Here is a 20,108-nt window from a genome sequence, read left to right as displayed (position 1 = left end):
TTCCAAACACTTCACTCCCTACTCTAAAGCTGTTCAGTTGAAAATGCACTTTCCCCAGTAAACGTCTTTTTTAAAAAAGTAACTAAAATTTCTACCCTTTCTTATGCTAAGAAATGTTTCCTAATTAAAAACACAGTTTATTACAAGACATGTGAAGACAACATATAGTGAAATGAGATTTAATTGTTGTGCTGTGACTAAAGTAAAGTTCTCAAGGCTGCAATTTAACATTCCAAGTTCTCCCTTCCGTCTTTATTGATTCTTAAGATTTTGCACAGAAACTCTTTGGGGGCTAGAACAGCAGTAATTGCATCACACTGTTTTCCAAGACTTCAAGTTTCAAAAGCAAACTCTTCAAAAAGTACAGTTCTTGATTTGATTAGATACAGGGACAAAAATATAGCACATACTTGAAGGTTACATGGTCTACAAATGATGGCAATATTTTCCTTGGGAGAGTACAGTTTGTTTTCTTGTAAATACTCAAAAAGGCTCAACTTCAAGCAGTAATAAACACAAGCAAAAGTGATTTAACCCTTAAAATAAATATTCAGGAAAACCTCTCTGTACATACAAGTGAAAGAATATGTAACACTTTCACGCTAAAAGAAAAAATAAAGATTTTGTTCATATAAGCAGCTGAAATCTGCTGTTCCAGCCCAATGTCCCCAGTAAAGAAGGGAGGCACAAACACAGGTGACTACTGTAGCTCGCTATCTTATGGCCTTTTTAGACAGGGACATCATCACCATCATTTTTTAATCCCTTTTGTTATATTCATTACAGCATGCCAAATCCTTTGGCATATGTGATGGCCTTCAATAATCTCTCCTTAAGCTTTTCTTTGCTCGAGTACTCCGGAAGCAAAAGTACATTAAAGCATGTGTGAGATGTAGGTAACCTGTGGGGAAAACAAAGGAGAAAAGAAGAACAAGAATTCAGATCTGGGAACATGCAGTACCTGCAAAGAAATACATCGCTCTTTCACACATCCAAAATAATGAATTTAAAGAGAATCTGCTTTGCTTAAAGATTCAACTTTCCAGATTTAACCAAGTTAACTTAAAAGCAGAGAATTTGCTTCCATTTATAAACAAACAAGCAAAATGTTGAAATTTTTTCTTTTTTTTTTTTTTTACCTCTCTGTATCTGGGCCATTTTTGGCTATGATCATCTTTAACTTTCCAAGTCCTCCCACGGGGGCTCTGTCTGTGCCTGTTGTAAACTGTAAGAATAATCTTTTCTGTTCGTCTGTAAATGAATGGACAATTTCCCAGAATTCCCTATGAAGAAATAAAAAAGTGAACTGAAATCTCTGGTATAAATGAGACTCTTAGAAGTAACTGAACTTTGAATGTTTAGTAATACTAATTAATCCTAACAGCAAGTTTACAAGTTGCATTCATAAACCAAGCCAGTAACTTATTTACCAATCAATGAGATTCAGAAGTAATCAGAATTAAAACCAAAAAACTGCAGTTTAACTGTTTTTAAATGTTAATTCAGCTGATAAGTGATCTGCGAATATTCTTTCTTTATTTTAGTATTCCCATTTCCTAAGGAATTATAGTGGCTCCACTACACTGCCCATTTCTAGCACTGTCTTAAACACTAGAGTAAACAAATGCAGCTGCTGTCAAAGGTTTTCTACCCTAGCAGGAACTAGTTAAGTAGTTGGCAAAGTCTAGAGCACTGAAGATGCACACTTCCCTAACCCTTGTCTTCAGAGTTCTCTAGTCAAAGAGGACAAGAGGGTAGAGACATCAAAAACACTGAATTTACTTGATTTCTAATTACAGCAGAATGGTCTACACATGCAACCTATTTAAACAATTCAGTGTTTGTGATTTAAACAACAGCAAAGCAGTGGTAATTTATTTAAACAGCCCTGTTTATACTGGGTGTACTATATGGTATGGTATGAGAGACAAAAAACCCAGGGAAAAATCCCTTTTAAGCTTTACCAAAGTTCACTGGAAGCTAGAGACAGTACCTACACTATCTGCTCTTTTCTAATGACAGTACTTGAATAAAATGGAATTATACGTGAGACACTTGAATCTCCAGCACTACAAAAATACTAAATCTTACAATACTAGGAAGAAACAGCCATGTAAAGTGCTTTTCATCTTTCAGAAAGCAGAAAAAAAAATTACCTAATAATAAGAGAGTCTCTTGTATAGCCACCATCATATTCTGTAGTTTCTTCTAGTGCTTGAAAATCTAAATTCTGTAAGAAGATGACATTTTTTAAAATGACCACTAGTTATGTACTTAGGATCAAAAAAGCTCCACTTTCTGGTGTACATTCAGGATTCTTACCCTACTTCCACATATAAGTAATTCAATTTCCTCTGGTCTAAATAAATATTTCAAAGGAGATTCATTGGTCACCATGTGGAATCCTCTCCGAAAGGCCTTGAACTGCTTTTCTACTGATTTATTGAGTATATAGTCAGCATACAGATTGACAAATTCCTGTAAGAAAACAATCCCCAAAAAAAACTTAGTACTTTAACACATGCCACTCAAAGCATTTCCCAAAAATATAAGATCCAGAAATACATATAATTCTACTTAGATTATCTGGGCTCAGCTTCTACTCAGCAATAATAAAGACCAAGTCCCACATATTTCTCAGACAGGTCAAGCACTGCATCCAGAAGCTATGTATCGATGTTTTCTTTAAAAAGATAAGCCTTTCCTGCTTACAACTACACTGTGCTATAGCAATTTAAAAAGGCTTTTAAGCTTAAATCAGAAGTGAGACCAAACCTTTATAGTGCTACACAATTCTGCATAGAGTATCTAAAAATTACAGATTACATTAAAAAAAAAATCAAATAAATCATTTGAGTGTACCTTTCTATTTTCATTCGTAATAGGAATTTTATCACCGTTTTCCTTTAAATCATGCATCATTGGATTGCCAAAGAGATCCGTGTGAGATATTTGAAACGTTATCATCATATCATCTTCCACACTTCCTTCATACTCTAGCAAATCTCTCAAACTCTGGTAAAGAACCTAGAGAATAAAAAATACACGTCTGTCAAACAAATTTCAGGATTTCACTGAGTAATACCAGAAGACAAAGTCATCTGCTCAAAAAGGGTTGTTGCATTCTATGACACAAGTCCCCCAAGATCTCCCATAATAGTCCGAACAAAGGTATGTTAAACTGAGTATTTGAAAGAGCCACCGATAGCAGATATTAAGGAAAGATAAAAAAGAAACATGGCAATGAATGATAAGTCCCTTAGAAAAGCCTACTAGTACACAGGAATATTCCTAAATGCAATGGTCAAACCTGTAGCTTCAAAGCCACTGATTACCTCTTTATCATTCAACTCTCTTGAAACTGTATTTACTTTTGGCACCCAGAACACATTACACTAGTAAGTTGAACATACACGTATTGAAATAAAATGCTGTATCTTATATCAGATAAAATCCAGGCAGCAAGCTTTTGTCTTCTACATCTTGATTTAAAACCCAAACAAACTAGGAAGTAATCTTGAAGCAACACAGATGGGGCAGTCATTAAAGTAAGAAAACATTTATGCACCAAGAAAAAATAAATAAAAAAAAAAAAAATCTTAAGTTAGGTCAGAATTTGCCAAGTGGAATCTGAAATTAACTGCAAGAACTTGCTCTATTCAAAGGAGCAACCAGCCTTCCCTCTTTGCTATGCCTCAGGAAAAGCTCAAGACTCTCTTGGAAACCAAATGCTACACACAGAAGGAACAATTATTTGGCTGAGGCAGAGGTGTAAGACTCAAGAATGCAAAATAAAGGTAAAGCAACAACTGAGTGCAACTATATTTTTTATAGTGAAGTAGAAATAATAAATTTCTCATCAGTGTTTCAATTATGGAGAGTTTACACATAAGCCTCATCTTTTCACTATCTGTATGCTTTTGATTCTTCCACAGCACCTTTAAAGTATCTTCCATTGACAGTGACTGGACTTGGAACTGCTGGCGTAAGGGCTGGTGAACACTATAATGTCCATGCTCTAGCAGTTGGACTTGATGATCTTAAAGGTTTTTTCCAACCTAGCTGATTTTATGATTCTACTCATCTTTTTTGAGTAACTGAAGGTTTGCCTAAGTGCTTATGAAAAGTGAAATGAAAGGAAGCATTTCAACTCATGCTAGCTAGCATGAGAGAAAGCTGCTGGTGATCTTTAATTGCAGATGAAGCAGGGCAAGTCAACCCTGCATAGCTGCTTCTGTGCTCTATATACTAAAACGCGTGCATGGCTTAGTGCTTTTGTATAGCCACTGTCTGGGGAGAGGTAGGGAAGATGGATACTGATCATTGCTCCCAAACTGTACAGATATTCAGACTGCCTCATCATACCTTTTTGTACGTCTACTGTTACTTGCAAATTTGTTGTAGAAATCTACTTCTATAAATAGATATAAACAGCCTAATTTTAGAAGTCTCTTTGGGAAGATACTATGAATAATGGTTAATGCTTAGTAGTGCTTAGTGGTATTAAGCAATTTAGGCAGTATGTAAAAAAAAAATAAAAATGTAACAAAGCTTTACTGATACCCAGACCTATTTGTTTACTTGACAATTCTACTTCCTCCAAGCCAGATGTGGTAAGAGATCTTATTGCTTATGAATTTATTTAATACATACTCTTCACACAAGTCACTGGTTATTTCACTTCCACTTTCGACAGTGATCTTGTATTTGCATTAAACCTAGATCAAGTTATTGCATGACAAATGCATTGATAAACTCAAAGAACATAATGAACTTACAGGATGAGAGTCTGCCAGATCACGGAAAGTTCCTTTTTTGCCCATTAGCTTCCTGTAGACAACCATGGGAAAATGTACGTCCAGTATACAGTTATTGTAAATAGCCAGCCCCAGTACTATGCCAATCAGTGTAAACTGACCCTCAGTTTCAAAAGAGGACGGATTAAACCAAAACAGTTTTGTAGATTCATCGTATGTGAACATCCCTGTAAAAAAAATGAAGTTGAACAATCCTGGTCACATTTCAATAAAAATGACATGTAAAACATACCATTATAAACACATTTGCATTAGAATACCTTTAAAACATGCTTAACATTACAGTGAATTTAATGTGAAGAGAACCTACTTACCTTAGGGTAATTGGAGCTGCTCAAAATACTGCTACTCACATTACCACTACAAGCATGCAGGAGACCTGCAATATAACATCCTGCAATGCCCACTGAACCTGTACATACACAACCTTTCATCACCTTCCATTACCGAGGAAGCAGCAGCATATTGTCAACATCGATTGTAACTTTGCTAAATACAACAGGGCAAGAAAAGAACATAATCAAAACCCACATGGATGAAATAATCCTAAAGAACTCCAATTACTATAAAGTGATAGCCTTTCCTCAAAGGCTTTTCCAGGTCAGTTTCAGCAAAGGAACAGGACTAGATGCAGCCCTGCATTGGAAACTATGAGGATGGAGCAGGGATTAACCATCACATATAATCTTATAGAGTCAGATCCCCAACAGATGTGGGTTTTGTTTGCTTGTTTAAAGGTACTTGGCAAGGCCTGGTCTTGCTGCAGCTATCACATACATCTTAAGGAGAAAATGTAACATGGGACTCTGTAACATAGGACTGTGTTTCACAGGAGGGGTTGCAACTTTTAACAGCTTGTCACTGTTGAAAGGGAGAGGTTCTGCTTTGCTCCCCTATCTCACTTCATCTGATTCAGCTCATTGTTTCAGGTGACCAATTTTCTGCCAAGTCCACAAGCTGAGTACCTTCACAGAAGGCTTCAACAAGTGGCCGAACTGGCACATACCAGGAGCTACAGGGAGTGGATAGGACTGTACAGAGAAGGGAAGGGCAAAGACTCCCTTAACCCTTTTGGCTGTAAGTTAGCTCTTGTTTATGAAACCCAAATTTCTGCACAGGCTATAAACTATTTAAATGAATCCCACAGTAAAATCCATTACCTTACTAGATACTGAAGCAAGATAAATGCAAAGCCCATAGACTTAAGGGGAGAGAGAGACAAGTATAGTCACCGTGACCTGTTACTTTTACAGCTCAGTCTCATGATTTCCAGGCAGAGCCTAAGGAAAAGTGCCCAGGCTCCTTCCTCCCAACACAACAGAAATTAGATGCACACAGTCAACAACATGAACTACATTTGCCACAAGGATTTATCCTGTCAGTTCTTAAAAGATATGCTTATTTACAACCTATTGAGATGGTACAAATTGATTACAAAGCCATATAAACAGAGCCACAGAATTACTCCCAAGACTAAAAACGTCACCTTCAGCCAAGAGATAATGCCTGAACTCTCATTCAGTGTAAGGAAATGAACTGCGAACTCATTCAGAGACTGGCTGTTCCCCAAAATTGAGGATTATTTATCACAGTAAGATACTAGGACAGGGCCAGCTATTAGGGGAAGCACACAAATAAGAAGACTAACACGTCAGGTAAGGCAACTGGAAATCAGAAATGGATGAGCAAGACAAGCATATATAGGAGAAATGTTAAAGAGAAGCCTGCATTCCATTTTTTTGAACTGACTGAAGTAACTTCTGGATTATTAGCACAATAAAAGCAATGACTTGTACTTTTGGAAGATGATGGAAGAGTTAAACAGTCAAAATAAACAACTTCAGCAAATGTCTAATAATTAAGGACTAACACTTTACCCAGAACAACATCTGGAAACACTTTAATGTGAAATACGGTATTTTATTCATTGACCAAAACTAAGATTATAGTACATTAAAATAATAATGAAACACCAGAAGAAACTGGAAGCTGCAATAAGACAAAACCAATTGTATAGCGTTGGTCAGAATATTGTATGAAGTTATTCCTTCTTCCCTTTTACCATGGTGACTGTTGGTCATAAATCCAATTTTGCCTGAGTTATTACCTCCTTTGAGTAAAAATTTATAGTAGTTTAAAATGAAAATACTTGAAATGTAATGGCAACAAAACTGTTACAGATATAAGCAAGACTCCACACATACCTATCAGATGACATTTTAAATTCCATTTAAAGTATTTCCTTCATTTTCTCAGGTAAATAAAGTGTTTACAATTCAACAAAAATCCACTTGGCATATATGGTGTATAAACCGTTAAACTGCAGTGCACATTAACAGGTGCAAATGAAGACTACGAATGCAAGCTACATTTTCTGGTTTTGCACGTTTATGCCAAAAGCCAATAAATGCCCTTCCCCCTCCAAAGATTGATATGAATACAAAAAGTGTACTTACTTTTTTGTATTTTGAATACAGAAATAAAACATAAAGCATGCATGCACATCTAATCTATTACCCATCTTTATACACAGGGAGCATATATACACTGGCTGGATCTCAGCTGAATCAGACTTCAGTTACTAAATGGGATTATTTCAATATAGGCATTCCACACAACTTCTGATTAGCTAAACTCAGGTAAAAAGAAAACAACCAACCAACCAAAACAATGTATTTTGCACTGGAAATACACCTCTTTTAAAGTAGTGAGACTTCCTTATTTTGCTATACTCCAATTTATTCCAAGTAACCTTGCTAAGTCAGATTCCAAATCTCTCCAAGTTAATGGCAGATTTCAGAGTAAGACTTGTCTATGGATCCATATTGCTTGTTATAAGAACTGGCTTGTATACAGTTAACAGCAGGTGCCAAGGTTCAGATTCTGTTGCTGATTCTGGGGATGTCCTCTTCAACCCAAACAAAATGAATTTTTATGTTTATTCATCAATTCTCTAAGCTACAAAACCAAGAACAGCAGCTTTATTTTTTAAAACAGCTCAATGAACCCAAATTAACTAATGGCCACAAGCTGTTGAGCCACTGTTGTTCCACTATGGGAATTGCAATGTGCCATCGCAGTTCACAAACTATGGAATTAGTATAGGAACCTGGCAGGTCTCATTTCTGTTCTAACACAAAGTATTAGTACCATTTTAAACATTTTGATCTTTTCAGAGCAGCAGACGAGCTGCATATTAAAAGCAGCATGTCCTTGCATGTATAAAGGCAGAAGCATTAGAGACTGGTGCAGGGAGCAGGGAGATAAAAAAAAAGTAAGATGGAAATGCAACTGTTAAAACACAAGCATAAAACTTTGGCTCTGATATATCAGTATCTCTTAGCTCCAAGTAACTACAGTGAAATTTGACATTACTTCTACACTTTGGATTTGTACCCCTTTTAGATGAAATCATTAGAAGAACTGAGACTATCAGATGTTTTAAGCTGGAGGAAGGGGAGGAAATAAAAACTCACCATAAGTCCTACTCTGGTTTTATTGCAGAAGCTCTTCCTCTCTGGTTTGATTACTAATTCTAGAAGCTAATCACAAAGCAAAGCGAGGAGAAAGGTGAGAGAACAAACACAGGAACCCTGCAAAGAAACCCTATACTACTGATTTATCTCCAAACAAGCAGTGGTAGCTTTCACTAGCTATACACATGCTTTTCATCATTCCTCCGTAGGAGGATGACTGATGATAAAGACATAGTGAGCCTCAAGGGGTCAGACACTCTCATGATCACCAAGAAATCTGGAGAGCTTCAGAAAGAAGCAGCAGCAGATACAGAAAGGCACTGCATAAATAGAACAGCCCAGGTTGGAAGGGACCTTGAAAGATCATCTGCTCCAACCTCTTGTGTGAAAAATTTGATAAATTCATAAATTATTATAGCACATACCAATATCTGGATTGAAGATTTCTTCCACAACCAGTTGAAAAAATTCTTTGGAAACACCTCCTTCATCTACCCCTTGCTCTCCTTCAAATTCAACATACAATTGCTTCTTCAAGTCTGCAGGATTTTCCATGGCAATCATCTCTAGCTATTGAGTGAACAGACAGAAGTATTTCATTAGTAAATCTGTTTACTAGAAGAGTTGATTGAATATCAAATAATGAGATCAAAACTATCCTCCAAACCTAAGAAAGCAAGTATAAATCTCAACAGTAAAATATGAGAAACCAATAGTAATGCTAAATCACTCTAAGCCTGTATCAGAATTTGGGGATTAACACAGCAAGAAACTTACCACAGATCTGATCTGTTAGCCAATTAAGGCTGTTAGCCTTCTCCATTTCTATTCTTTTAAGCACTTATTTGAAATAAGTTAGCATTGTGTTGCACAAAATTCACAGAAAACAGTATGAAAACAAGATGTATTACTGGGATAATTAAATTCATCTGACAATGAAGAGACTGCAATCTGATCTACATGTTTGACAACAAATGGTTTTGTGAAGGGATTACACGGATATGTTTTCAGAGTGAAAGACAGAAGACAAGCCTTTGACTAGTAATTGCATCTCACAAACAAAGAGCTGGAGAAAAAACACCCCAGAAATTAAAAGACACTAGGATTACAGTCAAATCGGTCTCTCTTTCTTTTGACGCTAATGAAGAAGTCTCAGAAATCTCTTGCTCTTATTTCTTCAGTGCCTTTAAACAGATCTACTGCACTGCCTCCATGAAAGTGAATATTCAGTTAAGGTCAAATACAAGTTGCAATGTCTCACAGGAAAAGATTTCGTGTCTACATAAAGGCCATTACAAGTCTTTCACTTTCTTACAACAAAAATGTATCCTTTCAGTTAATGAAAAGTTATGCACGAATAATTTGCAGCTGATAATATGCTGCTTGAAAGCAAAAATATATTTGTTAAACCTGAGCAACATGATTACATTAAACTCACCTACATGGCAAAGAAAATGCAACAGCAGTAAAGCACAAATCGACCGGTGCATTCCTCTACCAAGACTCTATTACTGGTGAGAGTTGCCTCTAATCTGAGCTAGTGGGACCTGTACTTACCACCAGGTGTCCTTAACACACCGAACCTCTTCTTTCTATGTCACTACCCTACCTTACCCACACACACATGCCAACACATTCTTTACATCACAGAGTTTTACTAGACAAGTGTAAAGGAAAACAGGAACAGAGCAGAGAGGATAAAGGTAGCAATCATCACACCATCAACTCAAAATGACTTCACCAGTAAGACACATTTTCTCCTGGTAACTGCCAAGTCAGCCAGCCATGTTTCAAGCAGCACAGCAGGGGCAGATGTGAGACAGAGCTAAGGTAGTTAGCATTAACAGGTCTGAAGACTTTGAAGCTCCTCATGCAAAAGGAGCATGTGGAGAAAACTGCACTATCTGGGATTGAAAACTAGTGTCAGAAAGACACACAGTGTAACTTCATATCATATAAAGCTCAGGTAAAAAAATTAAACAACCAACAGAAGCAAGCCATGAAGACCCCAATAAAGACAGCAAGTCAGATTAGCTGACTGGGATGTATACTGTTACAAAATTAACTGGAAAACATAGTTAAGTACTACATAAAGCATTTGGTATTCTATTGCATACCAATTGCAATGAAGTGGGTTTGCCTCTAAGGAGGCCAAATAACATTTATTCTTTGAAATTCACTGTAATTTTTATCAACAATACTTCTGCAGCAAAAAACATATGGTGTGTGTCCCCTGCCTTGCTTTTCTCATCACATGCTTTCCATAACAATGTAATCTTGTATCTTGTAAAACCATTAAAATCTTAAAATTATGCATTTTACAGATGTGTAAAGTTTTTTCTTTCTGAATAGGACAACCATGGAGCTTAAGCCATGTTTCAAATACAACTGAGATTTTAAAAACAGAGAAGCATTTATTTTAAGATCCTTAATACTGGTTACACATTCACACTGGACAGACAGTTCTCCTAAGCTGAGTCTCTTCTACTTACAAGTGGCACTAACAATGCCTTGGTGTTTTTCTCCCCGGTCACAGTTTGCAGTATATACCACCAGAAATTTTGCAATTTTAATGAATTTTCACGAGTTCTGAAAAAGCAAGTATTACCTTTGCATTTCTTTTGGGTGAGCAACCCTTTGTCATAGTGTAAATGCTCATTTGTGTCATAGAAATACACTAAGAGTTCTCATATTTATACATATAAAGCAATTAAAAAATACTTCAAAATGATTTTTTGGCTGAGAACTACACTGCAATGAATGACATAAAAGAAAAGCAGTGTTTAGAAAAGGGGAAGGAAACACTCATAGTTGAGCAACAGTGGTTGGGCATATTGGAACAGTGCACTGGACGTCTTCAAGGGAGTCAGATAAAGGATCATCAGAAAGATAGTATTTTGAGTCAAAGCCTGATGTTGCTTGAAGTAAATCCTATAACTGGGACAATGTTGCTAAGCTGCTCAACTGAAGGTTGTGGGTTTACCTCCCCTTTGAACATCCTGTCTCAACACTGATGCTCAACAAAAAAATTGAAACTCAGTAGTCATGATAGAGAGGCACTAATTTTAGCAGAACTGCAGCAGTGTTTCTATGGCAAGGACATATGAACTTCAGAAATATATGACAGAAATATGACAACATTTAAAAGCTTGATGTGACACCAGAGTTTGGCTACCTTCTTAAGATTGACAGTAGCTGAACTATCTCTGTTCAGTTAAAAACAATCAAAACCCCCTTTAAGTTCTAGTAATGTAACACAGAAGTTCTCTTTAAGGCCGTGGCAGGAATACTTGCCTCACTAGAAGGCAGAAATTACATGAACACAATTAATTCAATTTTGAGAGTACCAGTGACACATCATGAGTCCATCACATTTCTCTGAAATGTGAAGTAATGTGAAGTAATACTTCAAATGACTAAGTAGTATCCTCACCAGCTGGAACCTATGCAGTTCCTGCATAGGCTTGTGAGTGGGGCTTGAATGTGTCAACACAGTCACACACATTCTGCATGCAACCAAGGCATACTAGTGCTGAGATTTTCAACTGGACAAACAAAAACATAAACTTCGACAAAAAGAACCAAAAAGGTCCTTAAGTACTTTGTTGCTAATACACCCTGAGAGAATCTGCCTACTGGCTTCAGCTGCCACATAAGAGTTTGTGCTCATCAATATATTCAGCAGTCATTTACAAGCAAGAGGCCTGCTGCCTGCCAGCTATCTGCATTCCATGTGAAATTTGTCAAACTGAGTTTCTTATTTGTGAGCAAGTACCAGCCAGACTCTGCTGAAGGAATCCACCACATTTTCACTTGCACAACTTGTGTGTCATAGCTCATACCCATTAAATTACTGCTACCTGAGAATAAATCCACATACAGTCTGGGGCATGAGGGTGCGGGGGGAAGAGTAAACTCAGGGGAAAGGAATGAAAGAAATAGCTGTTGGGTGATGAAAAGGCAGAAGAGGGGATTTAAGGATAAGCTTCCTTGCAATACTACCACATCCACATAACATGATCCAGCAGGAGTACAACTAACCTCTTAAACTTGTTAGACACAAAAAAGCATATTAACTGCTTTCAAAAACTGCAAACTGAGCTACCAACTCCTAGATGTAAGGGCTCCTTAACAAAAGTGGGTACTAGCGCTTTACCAGTTCCAGCATTCCCCACCCAATGACTTTTCAGATTAACATACATACAAGTATACAACAAATCTGTAATATAAAGAAAGCGTGTTTCATTAAGTCCATTTCAATAAGAAAAATGAAAAAGTTTCTGATGCAAGTTTCATACATGCAAAGAAACTGAACAATGAATCTGTAAATGAAGTTTTTGCTTAGATATACATGTTCCACAGTGAACTGTGACTCTCTTAATAAGCAACTTTGAACAGGAATTGTATTTAAAATGTATTGCTTAAAATTCTCAAGAAAAAATCCTGCAGCAGTAATAATTAAAAAAAAATTAAAAATCACTTACCAGTGCTCATATTTGTTTTAATGAAGTCCAAAAAGTGAGGTGCACATACTGAATTCTAGAACTTTAAATATTAAGTAATGATAAGAGAAACACAGCTTGGTGATCACTCAATTAGCTCAATCAATTAGTGGAGAAAGACTGGTATAGTCCATTTGCAAGAAGAAAATATGAAGGCTGATTGACATATTTGCTTGGAAAATATCCAGCATCAATAAGGAAAATATGAATAAGAATTTCAACCTCATTTTAATAAATACTTCTGAAAATGCTTTTATCGGGAAGTTCTCAGAGTTATTCCACATATAGTTAAAATAGCCTGCCCTGATTGTTCTGTAAAGACACGGGTCTAGTGACCTGAGTATGTAATTACTTCAAATAAGTATTCAAGCTGCAGAAGTAAAAAATGCAATTCAAGGGTAAAAATATATGTAATCATAATTACTTACCTGCAATTTAAGCACCTTTGGAAACATTTTGCCACTGAACAGATCTAAGAATATGCTTTTACTACGTAAGACTATTATCTTGGCAAGATCTTTCTCATGGTTTTCAGTAAGACCCTTCTGAAGTTCAGCACTGCACTCAAAACTACAACCATTACTGTTGCAAACTCATACAATGTAGCTTTCACTTAGGTTTTATGCTGTCAGTGCATGGTACTCATCTTCGACTAGAATCAGAGATAGAACAAGTAACTGACGATTAGGACTCAAGACTGAAGACCTAGTTCAGACCAGATAGGAAGTGGAAATGAAGTTTAAAAATTACTAAAACCACGTCTTCATCTGCTACGGGAAGTACCTGTAACAATAGCATGCAATTCTCAGATCAGGCATTTGCTGAAGAAACTGCGAGACAACAGCATGCAACAGCATTTTCCCTACAATACTTTTCCAGCAGATTCGCAGCTTAGAGACCTTCTGAGGTTTGTGCGTGGGTCACATCAGAATACCTGTAATGCCCATTACCTTTAGATGGAGGCTCCTTTCATAAAAAGCTACAAGTTCTGGGCAAAGACATCCACAGTTTTAAGGTAGACAAGTACTTTTTTCTTAAGGCCACATCATCTTACAACAGTTACCTTGTTGCATCTGTTTGAAATGGTACATACTCTCTTCCTCTATCAAGAAGGGCGAGTCTTCATTCATCTGCATTTAACTGAACATAATCTATTCCCTTCAAGAAATTCCTGGGCTGCACAGTTCAGCTCAGACCACTTGAATTTAGAACAATTTTATCTTTTTCTTTTATTTTCTGTTCCAGAATAAACAGTTTAAAATTCTTACCCTTCTTGTGACTTTGAGAGAGTCAGATCACCATAATTTAGCATGTTCTGACAGCTTAAATTAACAGCCATAAGAGGATCCATGGCAACTGCCCAGACATGTATTCGCAGACTGCTAGGCTGTGCAAGGCCATCACAAATTAGTATGTTTGAGCTTAATCTGATTTAAATTACCTAAATTTCCAACAGACCAAGAGCGTGCACAGCACTAACTGCTGTGACCCCATTGTGATACAGCAGCTGCACCAATTTGATGTTGCCCATGAGCCTTCTAAACAACAGTAAACATATTTTTATTGTTCTCAAAGATTTCAACTTCCTTCCACAACAAGCCATATGTGGCCTTTAACTGTAGCTTTAAACTACATTTTTTTCCTCATATTTACAGATTTTTACATATTTTCTCGTATTTACAGCTTTTTCTCATATTTACACATTTTTCTTTTCATCATGAGCAGGAGGAGGAAGGCCTGCTTCCTCTCTGCTGGAATGGACATCAAAACAAACATCTCCCCAAAACTAGCTCTTACCCTTTTTTAGCCCATCTTCTCCTAAAGAGATAGTACTGTCCCTCCCTTTTTTCCAGTATTTATGTATCAGAAAGCTGAACAGTGAAGGAAATAAGCTCCATTACATTGATGTGACAAAACACAACAGGATACAACTGTACCATGGGCCCTGATGGGATGCATCCATGAGTACTGAGGGAGCTGGCAGATGTTATTGCTGTGCCACTCCCCATGATCTTTGAAACATCATGGAGAACAGGAGAGGTGCTCAAGGCCTAGGGAGAAGACAATGACACCCCAGTCTTCAAAAAAGGCAAGGAGAACACATGAAACTACTGGCCAGTCAGCCTCACCTCCATCTCTGGAAAAGTGATGGAACAGCTCATCCTGGATGTCACCTCGAAGCACGTGGAGAACAAGAAAGTTTATCAGGAGTAGCCAGCATGGATTCACCAAGGGGAAATCGTGCTGGACCAATCTGATAGCCTTCTGTGATGGAATGACTGTCTGGGTATATGAAGGGAAAGCAGTGAATGTTGTCTACCTTGACTTCACCAAGGATTTTGACACTATCTCCCACAACATCCTCATAGGTAAGCCCAGGAAGTGTGTGTTAGATGAGTGGACAGTGAGGTGGGTTGAGAATGGGCTGAATGGCAGCGCTCAAAGGGTTATCATCACTGGTGGAGTCTAGTCAGAGGACTGTAGCTTGTGATGATCCCCAGGGGTCAGTACTGTACTAGGGCCAGTCACTACAGTTCAACTTATTCATCACTGGATAAAGGGACAGTATATCCTCAGCAAGTTTGCTGATGATACAAAACTGGGAGGGGTGGCATTTCCCAGGAAACAGCTAACCCATCTGGAAATTCATAGGTACACAGAAAAATCAAGCTGGGAGCTCGTTTAGGGCTCTCACAATTGACCTTCAGTAGCAGTTGAAGTCATCAAATTTAACTGAAAGTAACAGCTGAGCTAAGAGGTAAAACCGGGTACTTTTCCAGAGTGTCTAAATACCTGTCTGGCTCTTCAGCAACAAGCTTTAAAGCTACAGTTAAATTTAAATTTTTGCAAACAGTGTTGTGCTTTAATAACAGAACACAGGAAAATGAGCTTCTGAAAAATAACAGCTTTAAGCAAGAAGCTAAAGGAGGAAGAGTCCTAAAATTAAAGGACATATTTACAGGAAAATCTACTGTGAAGTATTCTTTATAGTTTGTATCCTGTATAATTCCCATCTTCCAAAAATGTTTGAACAAATAGCTTTTACTTTGAGAAGGCAGCATATTCAGAAACAGGCTGCTCTCACAGTTCTCAGGCACCAACAGGTCTGTCTTCTCCTTCCTCAGTCATACCAGTATTTGCACCAAATTGTAACAACGCTTAAGAGAAGTGACAAGTTCTACTTATATTGCAGGCACTCCACACACTTTACAACTAGAAGTTCAAAACTCCACAACAAAAGTACACAACTGAAAGGTTTTAATTCCAACTTCCATTTGAAAAATTCTACTATCAGAAGATGATCCCAGACAGTCCAGAGGACAAAGGAGAAGTACTGAAACAGAAGTTGGTCACTCATCATTAAGAGCTGTAACTGCAGAATTTGTTAATGGGGAGTAAGAACTATTTGACACTTCAAAACAACTAAGTCTGCAACCACTCAGAGTAGAAGTAGTTCTGCTTAACATACAAATCTTCAGCAGCAGGCGTAAAACTCAATATGGTAAAGCTATTCGATTTTCTTCTAGATGAAATCTAGTACATAAACCACTGCACTCATACACAGTACTTTTCTGTTAGTCAAAGCCTACATAGTTTGCAGTAGTCAGAACCAACAAACCTAAGTTCCATGTTGCTGCATGACTTACCCGGACGAGTGCATCATCTATGATGTGATCACGTCTCACTTTAAGCCGCAAATATGGGTTCAGCTGCTGTCCTTGAACTAAGCTGTAAAGCACAGTTATGCGTCTTTCACTGTACATCCGGATTCTATTGTCATAATACAATCCCAGGTTCTTGGTAACAGCATTCAATATGAAGGGGCAGGTCATAAAAGAGAATTTATTTTCTGTTTCTACTTTGAAGAAAGTGTAGTCTTTGTCCATTTCTAGAACATCATTCAGTGGTTCATTAATAAATTCTTCAAAAGGGATAAGTGGTTTTCTGCAATCTATAGTTTTAACACCAAGTTCAGTTTCCAGCGGGTCCACTCGAGGACCTTTTTTATTTCTTCTTTCCTCACCCAACAGCTCTTGAAGAGTTAGTTCACTTGATTCTGGGATGGGTTCTTCATCTTCCTCTTCATTATGATCTGTATCCACATCCCCTCCTACTACGTTTGCATAGTAAACCATTTTCAAGCACTTTGAAGCAGCAACAACAGCATCATCATCATTCACTAGGTTACGACTATTGAACTCATTGCTTATGACTTTGTAAGTAATAAGCTGCTGAAATGTTTCCATCATTCTCCGAATTTGGTCTGCTCTGTACTTAGACCACAATCTGACCAGTTTTGCTTGAGCTGCAAGGGGCAGTTTGCTCATTGCTTTGCAAAACAATGGTAGAGCCATTTCCAGATACTCTGGGCTATGAAGATTGCCATTCTCCATAACAATAATAAACAAATTCAGATAGTTAGGATCCCGAGAGTACACATTATGGTAAGTCAAGTCACATTCCACATTAGGTGACAAGTACACGAGTGCATTTAAAAAGGCAGTTTCTATTTTTTCATTAGAAAGTAATCTATCATAGACCCGTCTGACTGCTTCAATATCTACAGACACTTCATCTGGGCCTAGTTTTTGGAGGTTATTATCTCCCTGTGTGTTATCACCTATTCTTGATGACGAAGATGATGATGCACCTGAATCTTCTTCCATAGCAGCAGCCGAACAGGCAGCTTTTTCCTTTTCGTCTTCATCTTTGTCTTCATCCTTTCCTTGAAGAGACTTGAGCTCCTCCTTGGTGTGCTGCTTGGCTTTTCGGAAACTCTGTACCAATGCTTCAGCACTAGAAAATACTCTCCCAATCACCCGGATTAAAGGGGAATAATCCTCTTTCTCTCGACATAGTTCAAGAATTTCATATATCTTGTCTTCTGTTAGAAAAGTCACATCTATAGAGAGAGAAAGGATTAATTTTATTAAGATAAAATACTTCTAATTTGCTCTACTCAGTGTGTACCATATCATTAACACCAGAAAAAAAACAGTGTCAGTGTTGAATAAATTTAAGACAGATACTTTATAATTTCATTCACTATAATCATGTAAAATATTTTATTTATGGATGTTGATCCCTGATCGAGAACATGCTCAACAGTAAAACTGTTTTCCAGCCAGTTAACTGCATTTGGTAGTTAACAGTACTGTATCATCTAAACAAGAGCAACTAAATCAATAAGATGTTTAAACTTCAAAAGTCTTAATGAATATGACTCTGTGACAACAGTCTTCCAGTAAATCTGCACAGCTCATGTGTAAGTCATTAAACTATACACCAACTAAACTGTATCAACATCTTTTTTCAAACACAGCAGATATGTATGGACTTCACACTCTCTTTCTCCCTTGAAAATAGACTTAAAAATCCAATAATTAGTTTTGTTGAATATTAATGGGTATATAAGATTACTTATTTTTAATGCTTTCTGCAACTGTTTTTATTCTAAACTGATGCCTGAAAATCCTCTTAAAAACCACAATACATGTTCAGAAATTTATGCTGCCTTCTAAATTACACAGTTGAGTATGTGGGTTATCTTTTTGTACATTAGGCCTCACCGAGACAAACATCTTGAGTATACTCATCAACATGCTATTCAGATGAACAAGCTAGTTTACATACATCATTTGCATGCACTCCGAATACCTGTCTCTTGCCACCTCTCCCCAAAACCCCTGATATGGAATGAGTCCTTTTGTTATTTGAAATCTTCCTTTCTCGTTAGGAAAAACAGTATTTATAGCTTTTCTACACTACTTCTCAAACAGAACCCACAGATTCTTTCACATCAGGTGATGATTTAGAGTAGGATTACCACATGATCAGACCCTGAAAAGATGTTCTAGTTTAAGCAGATTTTTCTGAACTGACACATAATTTAGAACTAAAACAGAATCTGTTTAATAGCATCTCTAGAGATCTAAAAACCGCTCATCACAGCACTGTATTCACCAACCATGCTAGAACAACTATCTGTGCAGAAAGGAGGAAGCATATAATTTTAATAAAGACAGTCCTATGTTAAAAGTATTTTGAAATGTGACTGCCTACGCTAATATTCATTCCAAGCAGTCATGAAATTAAAAATACAAACTAAATGATGCAAAGACAGACAACCTATTGATTTCTGCAGAGCCCTAAGCCATTCTTAGAGCACATATAACACAGGAAAGATTAAGCTTATGTCACGCTACTCATATTGACTTCCAACCAATCTGAAGACAGTGAAAAAGTTTCAAAACTAAAATCCATCCTGTTAAAACAACAGCAGCATTGAAAATATTATGAAAGGATTCAAGCTTAGTGCAACATCTCCTATTTGTACTTGCTGCAGCGCAGGTCCAAGAAGCAAAGTTGACTAAAAGAAAATTAACTGCTCATACAGATGCTGTTTCATGCCATAGCTCTTCAAAATGAGGACCATAGCCTCAAGTTCACCAACTCTGGATTGCAGAGGTTACAGCATAAAAGTTATCAGCAAAAGTTGACTATTTAACAACACTTCAGATTTCTGTAGTTGCAACAGGAATTCCCTAGTCATTCTTTTAAAGGTTTACTATTTAGTATTAAAGAATCTAACCATGTGCTATTTCCAGTTAAAATATTTAGTATTACCATTAGCAGTTTGATAACAGTTTTAAATCATATCCTTCGACCATCCCCTAAGCTATCACAAGAGTCTGCCCCATTTTTACTTTACAGTAGTGAGAACAGCTGGAGAAGAACAAATATATAATGAAGTTTTTTTCTAACTCAAGTAAATTTTAGCTGAATTGTGTCTGGATATGTGAGCTTCTATATGCCTTCTCCTCTCATGTTTTCTATTGCAACTAAGTGATCCAGTGAAGTGATCTCCTCTCAGACCCTGGTCTCAGTAATACTCCATGACAAATCCATACATGAAGTCAAGCTTTAGCCATGATCCTTGACTGTGGAGAAAGACTGCATGTGACATACTTACTGCCAACAACACACTCCCCAATTAACAGACTTATTAATTATCTTTTCATTATCCCTTATGGAAAAACTTTGTTGTCAGTTTCCAGTTTAATGTTCTGGTCAAACATAGGTTTCCATAAGTTAAAAATAGCTTCCCAGGTAATAACCACAGATTTTGAAATGTCCCTCTCTCTGACTACTTTTGTAACCCATGATTTCAATAGATTTGTAATTTCACCGTTCCCTTCCTATTTCTGGACAGCCATCTAAGATACTACTGAGATGCTGACAATGGCTTACAGGTACATTTTTCTCCAAAAGTAATAAATAGTCTTAGGTCTTAGCACTACAGAAAAGTAATT

General features: G+C 37.1%; 1 protein-coding gene across 1 annotated transcript in view; it reads right to left on the bottom strand.

Moving 5' to 3' along the window:
* Nucleotides 1-227: 227 nt before the first annotated feature.
* The window catches only part of UBE3A (ubiquitin protein ligase E3A), a 49,284-nt gene continuing 29,403 nt past the window's right edge, over nt 228-20,108 (bottom strand). Inside the window, exons 6-13 of the mRNA XM_010018665.1 lie at nt 16,443-17,698; nt 8,719-8,863; nt 4,779-4,984; nt 2,863-3,027; nt 2,323-2,478; nt 2,157-2,230; nt 1,140-1,283; nt 228-901 (exon numbers count right to left, since the gene is read on the bottom strand). Coding sequence (XP_010016967.1) covers nt 781-901; nt 1,140-1,283; nt 2,157-2,230; nt 2,323-2,478; nt 2,863-3,027; nt 4,779-4,984; nt 8,719-8,863; nt 16,443-17,698 — 2,267 coding nt within the window. The 3' untranslated portion in view covers nt 228-780. The remainder of the gene's footprint in view (nt 902-1,139; nt 1,284-2,156; nt 2,231-2,322; nt 2,479-2,862; nt 3,028-4,778; nt 4,985-8,718; nt 8,864-16,442; nt 17,699-20,108) is intronic.

The sequence above is a fragment of the Nestor notabilis genome, unplaced genomic scaffold, assembly GCF_000696875.1.
Source record: "Nestor notabilis isolate BGI_N333 unplaced genomic scaffold, ASM69687v1 scaffold16137, whole genome shotgun sequence".
NCBI lineage: Eukaryota > Metazoa > Chordata > Aves > Psittaciformes > Psittacidae > Nestor > Nestor notabilis.
The sequence above is the reverse complement of the archived record's forward strand: the minus strand, read 5'-3'. Positions and strand labels throughout refer to the sequence as shown.